This window comes from Schistocerca gregaria, chromosome 3 (genome assembly GCF_023897955.1).
Source record: "Schistocerca gregaria isolate iqSchGreg1 chromosome 3, iqSchGreg1.2, whole genome shotgun sequence".
NCBI classification, from domain to species: domain Eukaryota; kingdom Metazoa; phylum Arthropoda; class Insecta; order Orthoptera; family Acrididae; genus Schistocerca; species Schistocerca gregaria.
Window position 1 is genome coordinate 463,222,615 of NC_064922.1, and position 15,687 is coordinate 463,238,301.

At 36.1% G+C, this 15,687-nt stretch overlaps 1 protein-coding gene across 1 annotated transcript in view; it reads right to left on the bottom strand.

Annotated features, from left to right (window-relative positions):
* The window catches only part of LOC126356120 (aminopeptidase N-like), a 238,540-nt gene that overhangs the window by 44,472 nt on the left and 178,381 nt on the right, over window positions 1-15,687 (bottom strand). Inside the window, exon 14 of the mRNA XM_050006821.1 lies at window positions 14,755-14,919. Within this exon, the coding sequence (XP_049862778.1) occupies window positions 14,755-14,919 (165 nt within the window). The remainder of the gene's footprint in view (window positions 1-14,754; window positions 14,920-15,687) is intronic.

Below are 15,687 nucleotides of genomic sequence, written 5' to 3' on the forward strand. Positions count from 1 at the left end.
GCTTCAGTGGACAGTTTTTGCTTGAGTTTCTTTCGCCCTTCCCAGTGTCCTTTATCAAGCCAAAGCCAGGTAGGGACTAGTACGGTAATACTTTGATTTCATGGCAAACTAGTCATATCCATGTATAGGCTATACACTCCCAACAGAGACTGCCAGCTGCTCCCTGCGGAGGAATGTGTGTACTCATTCTGTCTGCATCTAGTGCAGCCACATGGTCAAACGTGACAGCAGTTTTCAAAGTGTTTGCCAATCATGTATCTGAGATGTTATGTGGGAACCATCTCAGTATTTACCAAGGTTAATGTGGAAACTGCCTAAGAACCACATACAGTCTGTCTCCTATCATTAACCCGTGAGGTGGATTTGATGTGGAACCAGTGTGCCTCTCTCTTTCCTGGAAGCAGTTGCTTCAATGTGCTCAGTTATCCTTGTGGGTGTTTTGAATTTATTGGAATGAATTATGTCAAAATTTGCTGGCCATTTACAAGACTTTAACGTATATGTCACACTCAATGAATCTATAAAAATTGCCATATATATAAATCTATGCTGATTTACTGTTTCAGACTTTTCAGCACTGTCCATATTATCAGATGGCAGTAGTAATTAAATACTAAACAAGTGACTCTTGATTTTATAATTCAAAGTTCATGCATCTCCACCTCAGCCAGTACATTTATATCAGTTCTGTATAAGTGTGTCTCCAACTGCTAAATGATCTTTCAAGTTATGCATGGCCTAGCTTCCTTATTTTGTTATCTATGTTTAACAGTGTTCTAAAGTGATCTCTGTGGCATTTCTTTTACAAGGAGAGATTTGGTACCAGACTAAATCCCTCCTCCTCCAAGAAATTGCTTTGAAGTGTTGTGAATAATTATTATACACTGAGTATTTACCAGAATTTATGAGGATATCAAATTTATTCATAAACATTTTAACTTGGTCAATAAAAATAAGTTTTAAAATGCATATTGCCACATAGTTGTGGAAGCATAAATTGGCTGAACTACTTCTGAAGAGACTCTCTCTCATGCATGTCACAGAAACTAGAACTTTTGCAGTGTTTATTTATTTATTTATCCATCTTCAAACATTTGTGTGAAATTGATGTTGTCACAAGTAATATAAAAAGAAAGCTTGTTGGACTGAAAGTTAACTAAATATCTTGTTTATGTCTGCTGATGCTAACCAAGCAATTTCAGAAGGAAACAAATTGCATTTTGCATGGGTCATAACTGCAAATCTATTGCTATGGTGTGAAATGAGTCAGTTTTATTAACATATTACACTTTCTCAGCATTAAATATGTCAAAATTTTGATCATTCACATGATTTCTTCTTATGGTATGGATTTTTTAACATGAAAACAGCAACTTATACATAACTACATTCAGATTCTACCTCTCTCTCTCTCTCTCTTTCACACACACACACACACACACACACACACACACACACACACACACTTTTAAACACATACACACAGTACTACTATTCATTCAGAAATTCTTCTCTAGAATTTAAGAAATTGTCAAGCAAATTGATTTCAGTTTGTGGTTAGATTTAATAATATTATCTGTTAAATTCCTTACATCGCTGGATAGGTGTTCAAATATTTGTATAGCTGAGTACCTAATTACACTGCAACACAAAGTCTGAGTGATGGATAGTGTAAATCATTTTTCCTTCTAGTATATTATTTGCAAATAAATTTTACTGTTGTTTTCAGACTGATTGTTTGTTGACAACATATTTCATAAGGGAGTAAATACAGTGTGAGGGTGTTGTCAGTTACCCAGGTGATCAAAGAGCTGTCGGTCTACAAGAGGTTGTAGAACGCTCATTACATATTCTCCTAACTACACACTTCTGTTCAATACATAGCCTTTACATCAGTGGTGAGTTACCACAGAATATGATGCCAAAAGACATTACTGAGTGAAAATAGGAAACTTAGTCCACTTTTTGATATTTTTAGTGCCGAACTCTGATGATTTCCATAACACAAAAGCTGCAGAACTTAGACATTTAAGACCTGCAATATATGACTTCCAGTTGAGGTTCTTATCACTATTGCCACTTAACAATTAAAAAAAGTCTATTTTATTTATTGATTCTCTCACATGAATTATTTCTAATGGTGTGGTCAGGTCTTGTGCAGCACTGAATTTTATGTGCTGGTATTGTGTTTTATTTAAATTCAGTGACTGCCCATTTGCAGAGAACCAGTTATTGGTTCTCAATAAAATATAATTTACAGTTTCAAGTGTTCAAGTTACACCATTAAGCCTGATTATAATGATTGCAAAGAGAAATGTTTCAGCTTCTTGGGAATATGGTGGAAGATTATTAACATACTATTCTGAAGATGCTGTTTCATTGTGTACATTCCTTGAGTTTCTTAATACAACTCTCTGCACCCATAAAGACAGACATTATGTAAACATGTTACCAGCAAGATCTTTGATACTGTGGTCTTTGATGAGTTTCTCCAGGAGAACAGTGGGTAGCACAATGAAATGCTTTTGACAAGCCACAGAGAATACCAATTAAAAGTCACAAGAAAGTCTCTGAATGCTATACAAATATGAAAAGCAAGCTACTACTTTGAAACCACATATGAAGTGCTGTAGGGAATAGTACAGGAAAGCTACATTATTTGCAAAAAGGTATAAATGATTGAGGCATCAGAAAGGGGAGCAAGAAAATGAAATAATTTTGGAAAGTTATTAATAATGTTATAGACAAACATGATATAGCAAGTAATAAATTTACCATGAAACACAGAAATAAAACTGTGGATGACCTACTTCTAATGGCCAATATATTTAATGGTCATTATTTTAATTGTAGCTCAAAGGATGATTATAAGCAAATATGATCTAAGCACAACTGTATAAATTCTAATAAGTCAAATAACAATGTATCTGCATCCACTAATATCAAAAAAAGTACAAACAGCTATCAGTAAATTAAAGAATAAAATGGCCAGTAAATCTGATGATGTAGTGACTCCCCCATACACGTTCCATGCTACAGTCATGTAGGCTGGGTGAGAGTTCCATGGTTCCATGCCACAATGTGTTTATTCTTTCTCTTGATTGTATTGTTATTCCTTGCTTAGTCTTGTTGACACTGAATGTCAAGCAAACTGATTTTGTCTGTGTAATTAATTTATATGTAGAAATAAATCTTTGCTCAAGTTAACTGCATATAATTGGTACTGCCAGACATGATCACACATTGCAATACTTCTGTGCCAGCTCCCACATTCCACACCACATCAAAATTACAACTGTTATTTCTGCACCTGCCACATCAGTCTTCCATTCAGCACAAAGATAAATTCCTCACCAGTGCCTATCAAGCCAGCCTCAAATAATGGAGTTATCAGCAGGGCTATGATCAAACCACTGCCTCCTTGGCACTATATACCCTTTTGGCTCACACAATTAGAGAGGTAAATCATCTTAACACATTATGGGAGATGAAATGAAATATAGTTAAGTGGTAGCTGCATTAACGGTAGACCTTGCCACATAAGTTTAAGACATTCTGGCTATGCCTCCAGAAACTGAATGATATGCTGCCATAAAGAATGCATTAATTATGCAACTGCCCCAGTCTGAAGCTGGACAAGCTTTTACAAACAAAGGAACTAGGCAACAGAACTCTGTACCAACTGTTTCATTGCCTGCATACTCTTGCAAATAATAGTGTCAGTGATGATATATTATGCAATATATGGCTATCCTGACTACCAGTGGACGCACAGAAGATTTTAACGGTATTTCTCCGATGTTTGAATGCATTAGCACAAGCAGCTGATAAGATCGTGGAAATGTATTAGGTGACAAGTGTCGTGATGTTGGCTACTGCACCAGATAACACAACCTCAGTGACTTTGTTGTCACTAAAGTATCATCTAGCTGAGCTTACAATACAAGTGACCACACTATAAATAGTGCACAAAAGTCAATGGACACATTGATAATCAAGTAGTTGAAATAATTTGCCAATGACACACAACATATGTTGGTACTGCAGGAAATATGGTGAAGATGCACAGAAGTGTATACGACCATGTAAAGTGAATCATGATGCTGATACAGGAGCAGTTACAATGATGTATACCAGCAACACACAACATGTGTTTATTACATATTGCTAGACATAAGTGCAGTACCTGATAGGCACAAGAGCAGAAATATTAGTGTATCCTGCAACCAGGTTATGGCATCACAGCTACAATTATGCTTGCCTGTATGCTGTAAATGATACAAAGATTACAACATACGGGCATGTCACTTTACTACTCAACCTTGGACTGTATTGTACCTTTGAGTGGCAGTTTAGTATGGCTGATGTTTCACACTCCATACCTGGAGCAAACTTCCTGGCATTCTACAGTCTGTAATGGACCTATGTTGGCAGTGATTAAGCAACACAACAAAAAAAATGACTGCACAAGGTAAGGTGAACTGTACTATTACTACAACAATCAGAGTGTTTGCTGGAGGCACAAACTACAAACAACTACTAAAAGATTACCCAGAGATTACACAGCAGTCAGTAACATTAGCACATGTGAAACATATGATGGCTCATTTCAGGCCCGCCAACTTATGCATGCCCTTGATGTTTAGAACCGGATAAATTACAAATTATCAGACAAGAGTTTCACAACATGTTAGCTCAAGGCATTTGCTGCTCTTTTTGTGGTACCCAAAAAGAAGAATGTTGGCACCCCTCCGGTGATTACTGGCAACTAATGCGTGAACCATTCTGGACACATATCCCATGCTGCATGCAGAGGATTTCTCTGCTGGGGCACAAGGTAAAACAATATTTTCAACAATAGATTTGTTCAAGGTATACTATCAGATTCTGGTTGCTCCTGAAGTCATTCCCAAGACAGCTGTCAACATGCTGTTTGGTTCATTTGAGTTCACACGAATGACATTAGGGCTCTATAATGTATCACAGACTTTTCAGTGGGTCATGGATCAGATAATGCATGATCTAGAATTTTATTACGTCTATATAAACAATGTGCTCATTTTGTCTGCATCTGAAGACGAACATGTGCTGCATTTGATGAAGTTGTCTGAAGACTTGCACGCACAAGGACTAGTAGTGAACCCATCAAAATGCATTTTTGGCATCAAGGATGTCCAGTGTTTTGGCTGCTGAAAAACAAGGTGGGAACCATACATTTGTACTCACAGTCCGCTACAGTCCAGCAGTTGTGACATTATCTTGGTGTAATAAATTTCTACCAGTAGCTTGTGTTGCATCATGCAGCAATAATAGCACCATTGAATGGACTGTGGAAGGGTGCATGTAGTCCAAATGATAAGACTTCAATGGACATGTGAGGTAGACTCCACTTTCATAGCAATAGTAGATGCAACTCTACTAGCACATCCTGTGGCAAACATGCCGTTAGCATTAGTGATTGATGCTTTTGCTAACACAGTTGGAGCAGTGCTGCAGCAGACAATAAACCAGAGTTGTCAACCACTTGCTTTCTTTGACCAAAAGCTGTCTACTTCTCAAGAGAAGTGGGTGACATATGATTGTGAGCTGTACACAACCTATGCTGCAGTAAAAAAAAAAAAAAAAAAAATCAAGTGTTCTTTGGAAGGGCACAATTTCAGTATCTTTGCAGACCACAAGTCATTAATTTATGCCTTCAGAGTGAATCCAAGTAAGGCATCACCAAGACAGCTAAGTCATATTAATTATATTGGAAATTTGCAGCTAACATCATATATGTGCAAAGCACTCTCTCGGATTGAGATAATGGACATAATTGAGCATACATCACCACACAGTAAGGCCATAGCTGCAGCTATTGATTTTGGTGCCATGGCATCGACACAAGAAGAAGATGGGGAGCTGCATACTGTATATTGCTTGCGCAACAGTCAGAGAGTGACAATACCAGGAACAAACATGGACTGTTTTACAAGAATTGTGAACAGCTTTAAAGTGTGACCTCCAAGCCACAGTGGAGAGTTGGTGTACGGCCAGTCATTACATCATCCTAGAAAGTTCATTCATGATGTGGGAAATGAAACCATCACAGTATCAGACTTTGCTACCATGTTGCAATCCCACAGACATTAGTTTTGTCCACTACATCCTCGGGTACACACCAGATCCTACACTTTTGTCTTTGCAGATTTAGCCAACTGTTCATATGCGCTATTTTGTAATGATGTGGTATGCAAACCACAGCAACCACCATATGAAGGTCCATATGCAGTAATTAGTCATGGTGACAACAATTTCAAGATCAACATCTTTGCCATACCTACCATGGATGCACCTGGCCATATCAAATGGGCATTTCAAGATTCACAGCCAACAGAAAAAGACCTTAGGAGGGAGAGGCAACAACTAAAGATTCCCTCACATGACAAACTGCAGAGGAACCATGATGAACATTGGATGCTGCCACACAGGAAACATCAGCAGGTGCTACCACCCCACAGTTAGAGGAACACTCTGATCCCAAAGAGAAGTCCCCAGGTTTCAAGTAAGGTGTGATGATGGGATCTGGATGGCATGTCAAATTTAATGAGATGTATTGCTGGCACTGGGGAGGGGGAATAGTGTAGGAGTCCTGCCAATACATTCTGCATTACAGTGCTGTGGACTGTACAAGAGTTCCATGGCTCCATTGTGTTTATTCTTTGTTTCTGATTGTGCAGTCATTCCTTGTTTTGTCTTGTTTACACTGAATGTCATCCAAATTGCATAGGTCTGTGTAATTAATAGTGTATGTGGAGATAAATCTTTTAATGAGTTACCCACAATGGTATCCCTGGCAAAACTGTTAAATATAATGCTGGTAATGTTGTCTCTGAACTTGTTGAGATAATCATTGCCTCCTTTCTATTGGACTGTTTACAAGTAGATTTAAGCTGTGAACAGTAATAGCGGTTTACAAAAGTGATGACAAGTTTAACATTAAAAACTTCAGACCACTGTCACTATCATTATCACCTGTATTAAAAATAAATAAATAAAATTTGAAAGAATACCGTAATGTATGATAAATTGCTAGACTTCCTAAACAAAAAGCAAAGGTCTTTGAAGTGCACAATATAGTCTCAGATATGACACATCAAGGTAGACAACTTTCTTCAGTTTCCTAAAAGTCACCTACAAAACTTCTGAGGATAATGAACTAATTTATAAATTATTTGGAACTTTTTTAAAACTTTTGATCTTATAAATCATGATATACTACTGTTAAAACCATTTTAGTATTTCCTATTATTTGTCTGATAGGGAAGAAAGAGCATAAATTTTTCAGGAAGGTAAAGGGTACCATTCTGGAGATAAAAAAGTTAGTCATGGGATGCTTCAGGGTTCAGTATGAGCCCCACTGATGTTTTTTCTATTGACAATCTACAACAACAGATTTTAACAGCAGGTACTGTATTATTTGTAGATGATAGGAGCTTCTTTATGAAAGTAAAGAATTATTATGAGTGGCAGCAGAAACAAAACAGTAAAAGCAGTAGAAAAAAGGTTAAAAGATAAGTGTTAATGATAAGAAAACTGTATGGATGATCTTCAACTATATCAGAAATAAAACTAAAACCAATTAGTAATATTTATATTTGAAAGTTTTTGTTTCATTGAGACATATCAAAAGTTTTCAACTCTGAACATTTTGATAAACAAGCATTAAACAAGGATGACTTTCATTGGGATGTACACACAAAGTCAATATATCAGGGCTGTGGATTATGAAAAGCAAAAGTGCTCTACAAAGCACTGCTAAGTAATACCCAAAGAACACCAAGCTTAAATAATTTGAAAGAGAACTGAAAGATGTACTAACACTCAATAGCTTGTACAGCATTAATGAATATTTAGAAGAAAGCACAGATCACATTCTACTACAAAAAGAGCAGTATAAATGATCCACAAGACTACCATCTTGTTTCAGTGACATCCACTTATTGCTGAATCTTAGAACTTACCCTGTGATCAAACATAATATCGGGCAGCAGTTCGACAGAAACATGGAAATACCACAAGAAATGCATGCTTGAATGTAATGCAGAGGCTATCCAAGCTTGCAGGTTTTCTTGTTGTTTTTGACCATGAGCAATGTCCTCATCATGCTGCAAATATCAGTCATTGTAAGAACAGTGTTCTGTGTATTTGTAAGTGCATTATGCTGGAGCTAAGTGAATTTGAATATGGGCAAATTGTTGGTGCTTGTATGGTTGAAGATTAGTAACCAAGAGAGCCAAAGTGTTTGGAATTTCAAGAGGCACTGCATTGAAGATTTATACTGCATACAGAAAGAGCACAGTAATGTCATCTACTAACTCAAAATGCAGATGAAAGTGTGTGTTGAGTGACCATGACAGACAGTCACTGAAGAGGACTGATAAAAAAATAAGAAGCAAATTAGGGCTTATTTATAAACAATATAACTTAGATAAGTACTTTTCTAACTGTATGGCGTGATCAGATTTCAGCCTGCCCTGTGCTGTCTCCTTGGTTTACGTTTTTGTCACAAATTACAGTCATTACTTTTCTCCTTCGTTAAAGACAATTCTTGCACTGTTCAACACCTTCATAACAATAACATGCCAATTTACAGTTTCAAACATAAATTAATTGAACTTTATTAATTAATAATGTTGTCTGCACGCTGGCAAGACCGCTCACTTTTCTAGCTTAATGTCGACCTTCCTTACGTTTTCACATTACAAGCAAAAGTAGTACATTAAAATCTGAAGATCTACAAAAGTTTTTTTTTTACTGTCATCTTTTATTTAGATTGACGTGGAATGTCAGTTCAGCTTCTGTTAAAATGTTTCTTTGACTGTGCAATTGATATATTAGTGTCCGTGCTAGATGCGCATCTTTACAGTTACGTAAATTATATAAAACAAATGTCTTTCAAAGAATAGGTCTCATCTCATAGGTTGATCATTTAATATACAGATAGGTGAATGCCTTTACAAGGGTACTCACAGCTTTCATACTATGGAAATCCCAATAATATTACAAAATGATGCAGTTGGGTATAATGAAGTATAGTCAGAATGCAGCTGTACAAATCTTCAGTTAAAACTTGATAAGATTTGAGAGTTATTTGAAGACTGGAAACTTGCTTTAAACATTCAGATACAAAAAATTGTGCATTGCACAAAACACCAAAACAAAAGTTTTCTATGACTACAGTATTAATGAGTCACAGATGGAACCAGTCATCTCATACAAATATCTGTTTGTAACAGTTTGTACAGATGTGAAATGGAACCCCATGGAGGTAGATCAGGTGGCAGACCTTGGTTCAGTGGTAGGATGCTGGCAAAATGCAATGAGATTACAAAGGAAGTTACTTACAAACATTCATGCGACCCTTTCTAGAAAATTGGTCAAATGTATGGGACCCTTACCAAATAGAACTAAAAGGGGATATTGAATCTGTATGCTGAATGGCAGCAAAAATTGACTGAGGTTCCTTTGAAGCACAGGAGAATGTTACAAAGATGCTGTAAGACCTGAACTAACAGGCACTTCAAAGTAGATGCTAACAATCTCATGAAAGCCTACTTACAAAGTTTCAAGAAGAATAGGCTATTAAGTGAGAAATTTAGAAACATGTTACAGCTCCTTCCCATCTCCCCCATAGGATTAGATGAATTACACGGCACACAGAGACATTTAAGCAGTTATTCTAAAAGAACTCCATACAAAAATGGGATCAGAAAAATATAGGGGGACGCACTCTACACCATGCACTTCACATTGACCTCTATAATACAGATATTAATATAGACATGGACAAGTACTCCCAATAGGATGTCCACACCACATTTCTCAGAATTAGTTGTGCAGTTTAGCAGTGAAACCTATCCTGGTAGTTTGATCACCCACAACAATCCAGAATGATTGGAGGGGGGAGGAGGGAGGCTATATTGGAGAGAGAGAGTTACCCCATGTACATTTCAAAAAAGCTGATGGTGATGGGAAGGATCCAAATGGAACAGACTGTGAAGCTGTCATTAAAGTAAAGCACAGTGTGTTCGGCAGGACGTTCAGCAACTAGGTGGTCCAGTTGGTTTTTGGCCACAGTTTGTCAGTGGTTATTCATGTGGACAGATAGCATCTTAGTTCTCATGCCCATACAGAAAGCAGCACAGTGATTACAGCTTCGTTTGTAGATCACATGACTGCTTTTGCAGATAGTTCTGCCATTAGTGGGTTTGGAGATGCCTGTTACTGGACTGGAGTAAATGGTGGTGAGAGGATACATGGGACCGGTCTTGCAGCTATGTCTATTTCAGGGATATGACCCATAAGGCATAGGGTTTGGATCAGGTGTGGAATAGGGACTGACAAGGAAATTTTATAGGTTTCTGGCCAGATGGTGGGTACATGGGAGGCAGTAGGTTACTGGAGAGACAACACATGGGACATCTGTTTCTGTACAAGGCAGGGAGAGTGATGTTGATTTGTGAAAGGCTCAGTGAACCCTTGTTTATGCAGTAACGTATGCTACAATGTTTTACACTAGTTCCATGATTCATCTGTTTGAGCACCTCTAGTTCCCCACTCTGCCCACTCAATGACTGACTCATGACAAATTCAGACATTTTTCATGCAGAGTCTGTTTATCCCTGGAGCTGATTCAGGTGATAGATTCCAACTATGTCATCCAAAAGAAGCATAACTGATTTATTTGCATCAAACAAGAGAAGAAAATCATTATCTTCAGAATATAGACTTAAAATTATCAAAAACTTCAACGCAAAAATTAAAATTCATAAATTGGCAAACAAGTTTCTTCTAAGGGAATTAACAGTCAGAACAAGTGTAAAAGGTAAAGACAAAATTCCCAAAGCTGAGAGAATGCTCAGGTTTTGAATTCAAGTATATTTTGTTAACACCATGATATTATTGCTCAGATGCAAAGAATGTTAAAACTATGGTACGATAATTAAATAAGAGTGAAAAATTCTTCTGTTGATCAAAACATAGTGTGCTCTCAAGCTAATCTGATTATTGAGAGACTGAAAGAAGGGGAGGCAGCCAAAGATAAAGTATTGTAAGTAAATAATGGTTGATTTAGCCAGTTCAGAGGTCATTGTAATTGGCACAGCATTCCAGAAAGTGGAGAAGTAGCAAGTGGTCTATCCAGAGGAACTAAAAGCAATAAAAGAAGAAGGTAGCTATATCAGCCAAACCATGTTCATAGATGAAGCTGATCTGATCTGGAAGAACATGTCTAAAAGAACTTTTGTTGTGCTTGAAGAGAAAACCTTTCCAGGTTTTAAAGTGGCTGAAGATCAACTGACATTGTTGGTTGGTGCAAATGCATCAGATAATTGTAAATTATATCTTCTCTTAGTTTATTACTCTGAAAATTCAAGAGTTTTAAAAATATATTTAAAGCTGGGTTGCCTGTAATCTGGAAGTTGAATGCCAAACCTTGGGTAACAATTTCCTTTTTGAGGACTGGTCTGATCATTGCTTCATACCTGAAGTTGAACATTATTGTCAATCAATACAAATCCCATTTAAAGTAATGCTATTAATTGAGGATACACTGTGTCATCCTCCTGTTACTCCAATTAGTTTTGAACCATGTGTGAAAGTCATAGTTTTTCCACTCGATACAATAATACAATTAGCCTGCTTTAACCAATGGACTAGGGAGATATTAAAACATTTAAAGCTTACTACACATGAAGACCACCAGCATATCCTCATGAAAGTGACCTCTCTGTAAGACTTTCAGAAGCAATTCAATGTTTTAGATGCCTTGAGACCTATTGCATAATCATGCAATGAATTTCACAAAAAAACTGAGTCCATTTTTTTACCACTGGATCCCAGGGGGAATCAGCACAGACTTGATTACGTTGATAATTTGATTGAAGAAGTATTTGGTCTTGCCAGATAATTAAATTTAGAGGAGGATGGGGATGACATTCAAGAATTGTTGGATTCACATAATCGGGAGCTGAGAATCGATGAGCTTATAGAAATGCATGAGCAAGAGCAAAACGTTGACCACCCCATTTCTTTAGACCCAGTTTAGGCAGAAGATCAGAGATGGTTGCAAACTTGACACAAGGCCTCTGTTCACTTGTAAAAGGTGAACAAATTTTAGAAAAAACTGATTCAAGTGAAATGTAGATATCTGCTAAAAAATGGGGTGCAAAAGATTTATTAGTGTGCTTTGAGGAAATTTTATGTGGGAAGAAGAAAAAAATTGATTTGTCAGATGACATTGTTACATTTTATGAAGCCTTCTACTTCACAGTAACTTCATTTCACATTATTGCAGGGCATAATTCTGTACTGAAATGTAATTTGTTTTTGCTGACCATTTTATTAAACTTTTTTCTTCTCAATTACACTGTTTTCTATAGTCTATGGTCCCAATTGAACATAATTTGTATGTATTTATATGTAAAATTGGATCCTGATGTACACAAATTAGACTTACACTGTTGTCACTCTGTCCCATCTGTTGTGTAAATCTGGGGCACTACTGTATTTATAAAGGAACTGCTTGTCACTGCAGATATAACAACCATGGGTGGCTATTCTCTAGGGAATGGACTTCTTGGTATGGAATGGGAGGCAGATGAAGTGGAGGTATTGCTGGTGGCTGGTAGATTCAATATGGAGGGAGGTACTGATGTACTCATCCTTGAGGGAGGGGGGTCAAGATTGAGGAAGGTAGCATGTTGGGTTAAGAAGGACAAATTGAAGTGTTTCTGTGGGAATAAAGATGGGGTGTTCTTATCCTTGGTCAGAAACAGTGGTCGTGTGTGTGTGTGTGTGTGTGTGTGTGTGTGTGTTGTGTGTGTGTGTGTGTGTGTGTGTGTGTGTGTGTGTGTGTGTGTGTTTTGTGCCTCTGTAAATATGTATGTTTTCTACTTCAGAGGAAGGCCTTTTGTCTGGAAGCTTAAATGTATTGCAGTCTTTTTTTGTGCCTGTCTGTGACTCACAATCTCCTCTATATAGTGAGTAGCAATTTGACATTTTCATAATATTGTTGTTATATCAAATTGGACTTTCCATTGCTTGAACATCAAACGGACTTGCGTTATTGTAACTATACTTAAAATATCTGTGGATAAACATGGATCACTATGTTCAGAGTAAGTTGAAATTCAGAACAGGGCTCGAGTTATTGATTACACAATTTGTTTTTATTTTACTTGCCTCAGAGAAGGAACTAAGATTTTTTATGTAATTTAATTAAAACAGACCCAAAACTTCTGAACTATTGGAAAAAAGTATATGGAAAAGCTTTTGACAGTGGAATAAAAAGTCATAATGTGACACAATTCATTACAGAAAACTGAATTAATTTCAAATGAAAATGAATCTTCTACAGTTTTTCGGTAATGAATATATCATCTCATAAAGTATTGGTGAAGGGTAGCAATGAATGATGACGTTATTAAGCTGCTCAGACTGGCCTTAGTTGACATTGTTAGAGCAGAGGTCATGACACCAGTAACTTACTTCTGATTTTCTGCCTGAAGTAGGCAGTTAATAAACATAACACGCCATACTCCCTAATATTAAATGTGAAAGTCACACAAAAATGCAATGAATTAGCCATTAGAATAACACTGAATCAACTGTAGGTTCTTGGTGAAACTTTATACATTAACTAAATTAGTAAAGTACTTGAAATTGGGATTGTAACCAGAAACCTATGTTGTGAAGTAACAATAATAAAATTTTGTAAACAAGGCAAAAACAGTATTTGTTTAGTTGTTCATTAGCCTTTGTTATATTGATTAAAGTAATTCTTTCAGTAACGAATTACTGTTGACTAACTTTGGCATATACATCATATTATACAAATCAAATAAATTGTGCCATTCCTGAAACCTATTCAGTTTCTGAAGAGAGAGAGAGATTAGTTTTATGATATGTACTATTAAATCCACCATGGTTCCCTAGAAAGGGACGGAATTAATACAACAAGTTTGTGTTCATTTGGACATTGGGTTCCTGAGGAATGTAGTACTTGATCAGTTGGATAAGAATGAGAGAGGGAACTGACTCTTACTGTGGGTGTGTAATCATCTTGACATTTGCCTGAAAAAGTTTAGGGACATCATGTACAACTTAAGACAGCTGGAGGGAAATTTTGAACTTCAAAATACTGGTATCAAACATCAAATTGACTTGCAAAACAATGAAAATTCAATTAAAGGTGGTAAGATACCTATTTCGAACTTATAATAACCATGTATTTCACTGTATAGATTTGAAGCCTTAATGCCAACTGACTTAGCATATTATCACTTTCTGCTGTTGTCTGGATGTTTTCTGCTACAATGGCACAAATGTAAAAAGAAAGAAGTACTCATTCAAGTAAAGTGAGCATTAAAAATATTGTTTAAAGAAGTTAACTGCACTTCTTGCCAAGGCCTCTTCAAAGATTTGGAATTCTTAATCTCACTTTTTAGTGCATTTACTTCCTGGTGGTACTTGTTGCTGGTAATAAATATCAACTACAAATGAGATGCAGTTAAGGTAACCACAACACAAAACACAGAATCAGTTTGTGTGTATACTTTTCGTTTCTAGAGTTCAGAGTGGTATTCTATATTTTGGTGGGAAAGTGTTCCAGCGAACATACATCAGACATAAACAAAAAACTTTGAACAAATTACCCGATGATCAAGATAAAATCAAAGATCCCTATCACTTGGATGAGCTTAGCTTCCTCACCTGACAGCTGCACGACTAGACCGGCATGTCATTGCCGTTACAATTTCATTCATCTCAGAGATGACACTGGTGTTTCGGTACTGCTGCAGCAAGAAGCGGAATGCCTCGTCACCACCCTGGCGCACACCTTCGCAGTACACAACACTTTTCATATCTGGGTCAACCCTGAAAAAACAACAATGTTATTCATAACAGTGCATTCAAGTGAGTCGCTATATTGGTACATTAGTAGCTTACTCATTCACTAATACATATAAAAATAAAAAAGAGAAAAGTGACTGACAAAGCTGATGAGATCATTTGCTGTGGAAAACACCATACTGTACTAGAATGAGGATGGAAATTAGGAGATATAAAATGCAGCTACCAGTGAGCATTTCATGTGAGGCTCAATTTTATATGTACTATCAGCTGAATTCCAAATTAACAACTAGCACATCTTACTTCAACAAAAATAAATTAAAACTAATTTCATAAAGAAAATTTAAAAAACCAATAAAAATATATTTCAAACACATGTAAAAATAATTAAAACTCAGAAAAATCATAATTTTTAACTGAATATGAAAATAAATGAAAATCAGTAAATTAAGAATTTTTAAGCGAATCAAAATGCCTCCACATGAAAAACTATTAAAATTTATTGAGAACAAATTTTAACATTTTTCATTTTTATTTTTTCAATTTTTTTAAATTTCTTATTATTTTATTATTTCTAATAAATGTTGATTATATGAAAGAATGCGGCTATGAATTTATTTTTACTTATACAGAAAATATTATAGATATTCACTAAGAAATAGAAAAGACAAATTCTCTCTTTTAGATGACTATAAAAACATTTTTGAATTATCATGATTATCTATTATTACATCTATATTATGAGGATTGTGATTTATTCAAAACATATAGTAATTGTTGTAATTTGCCAAA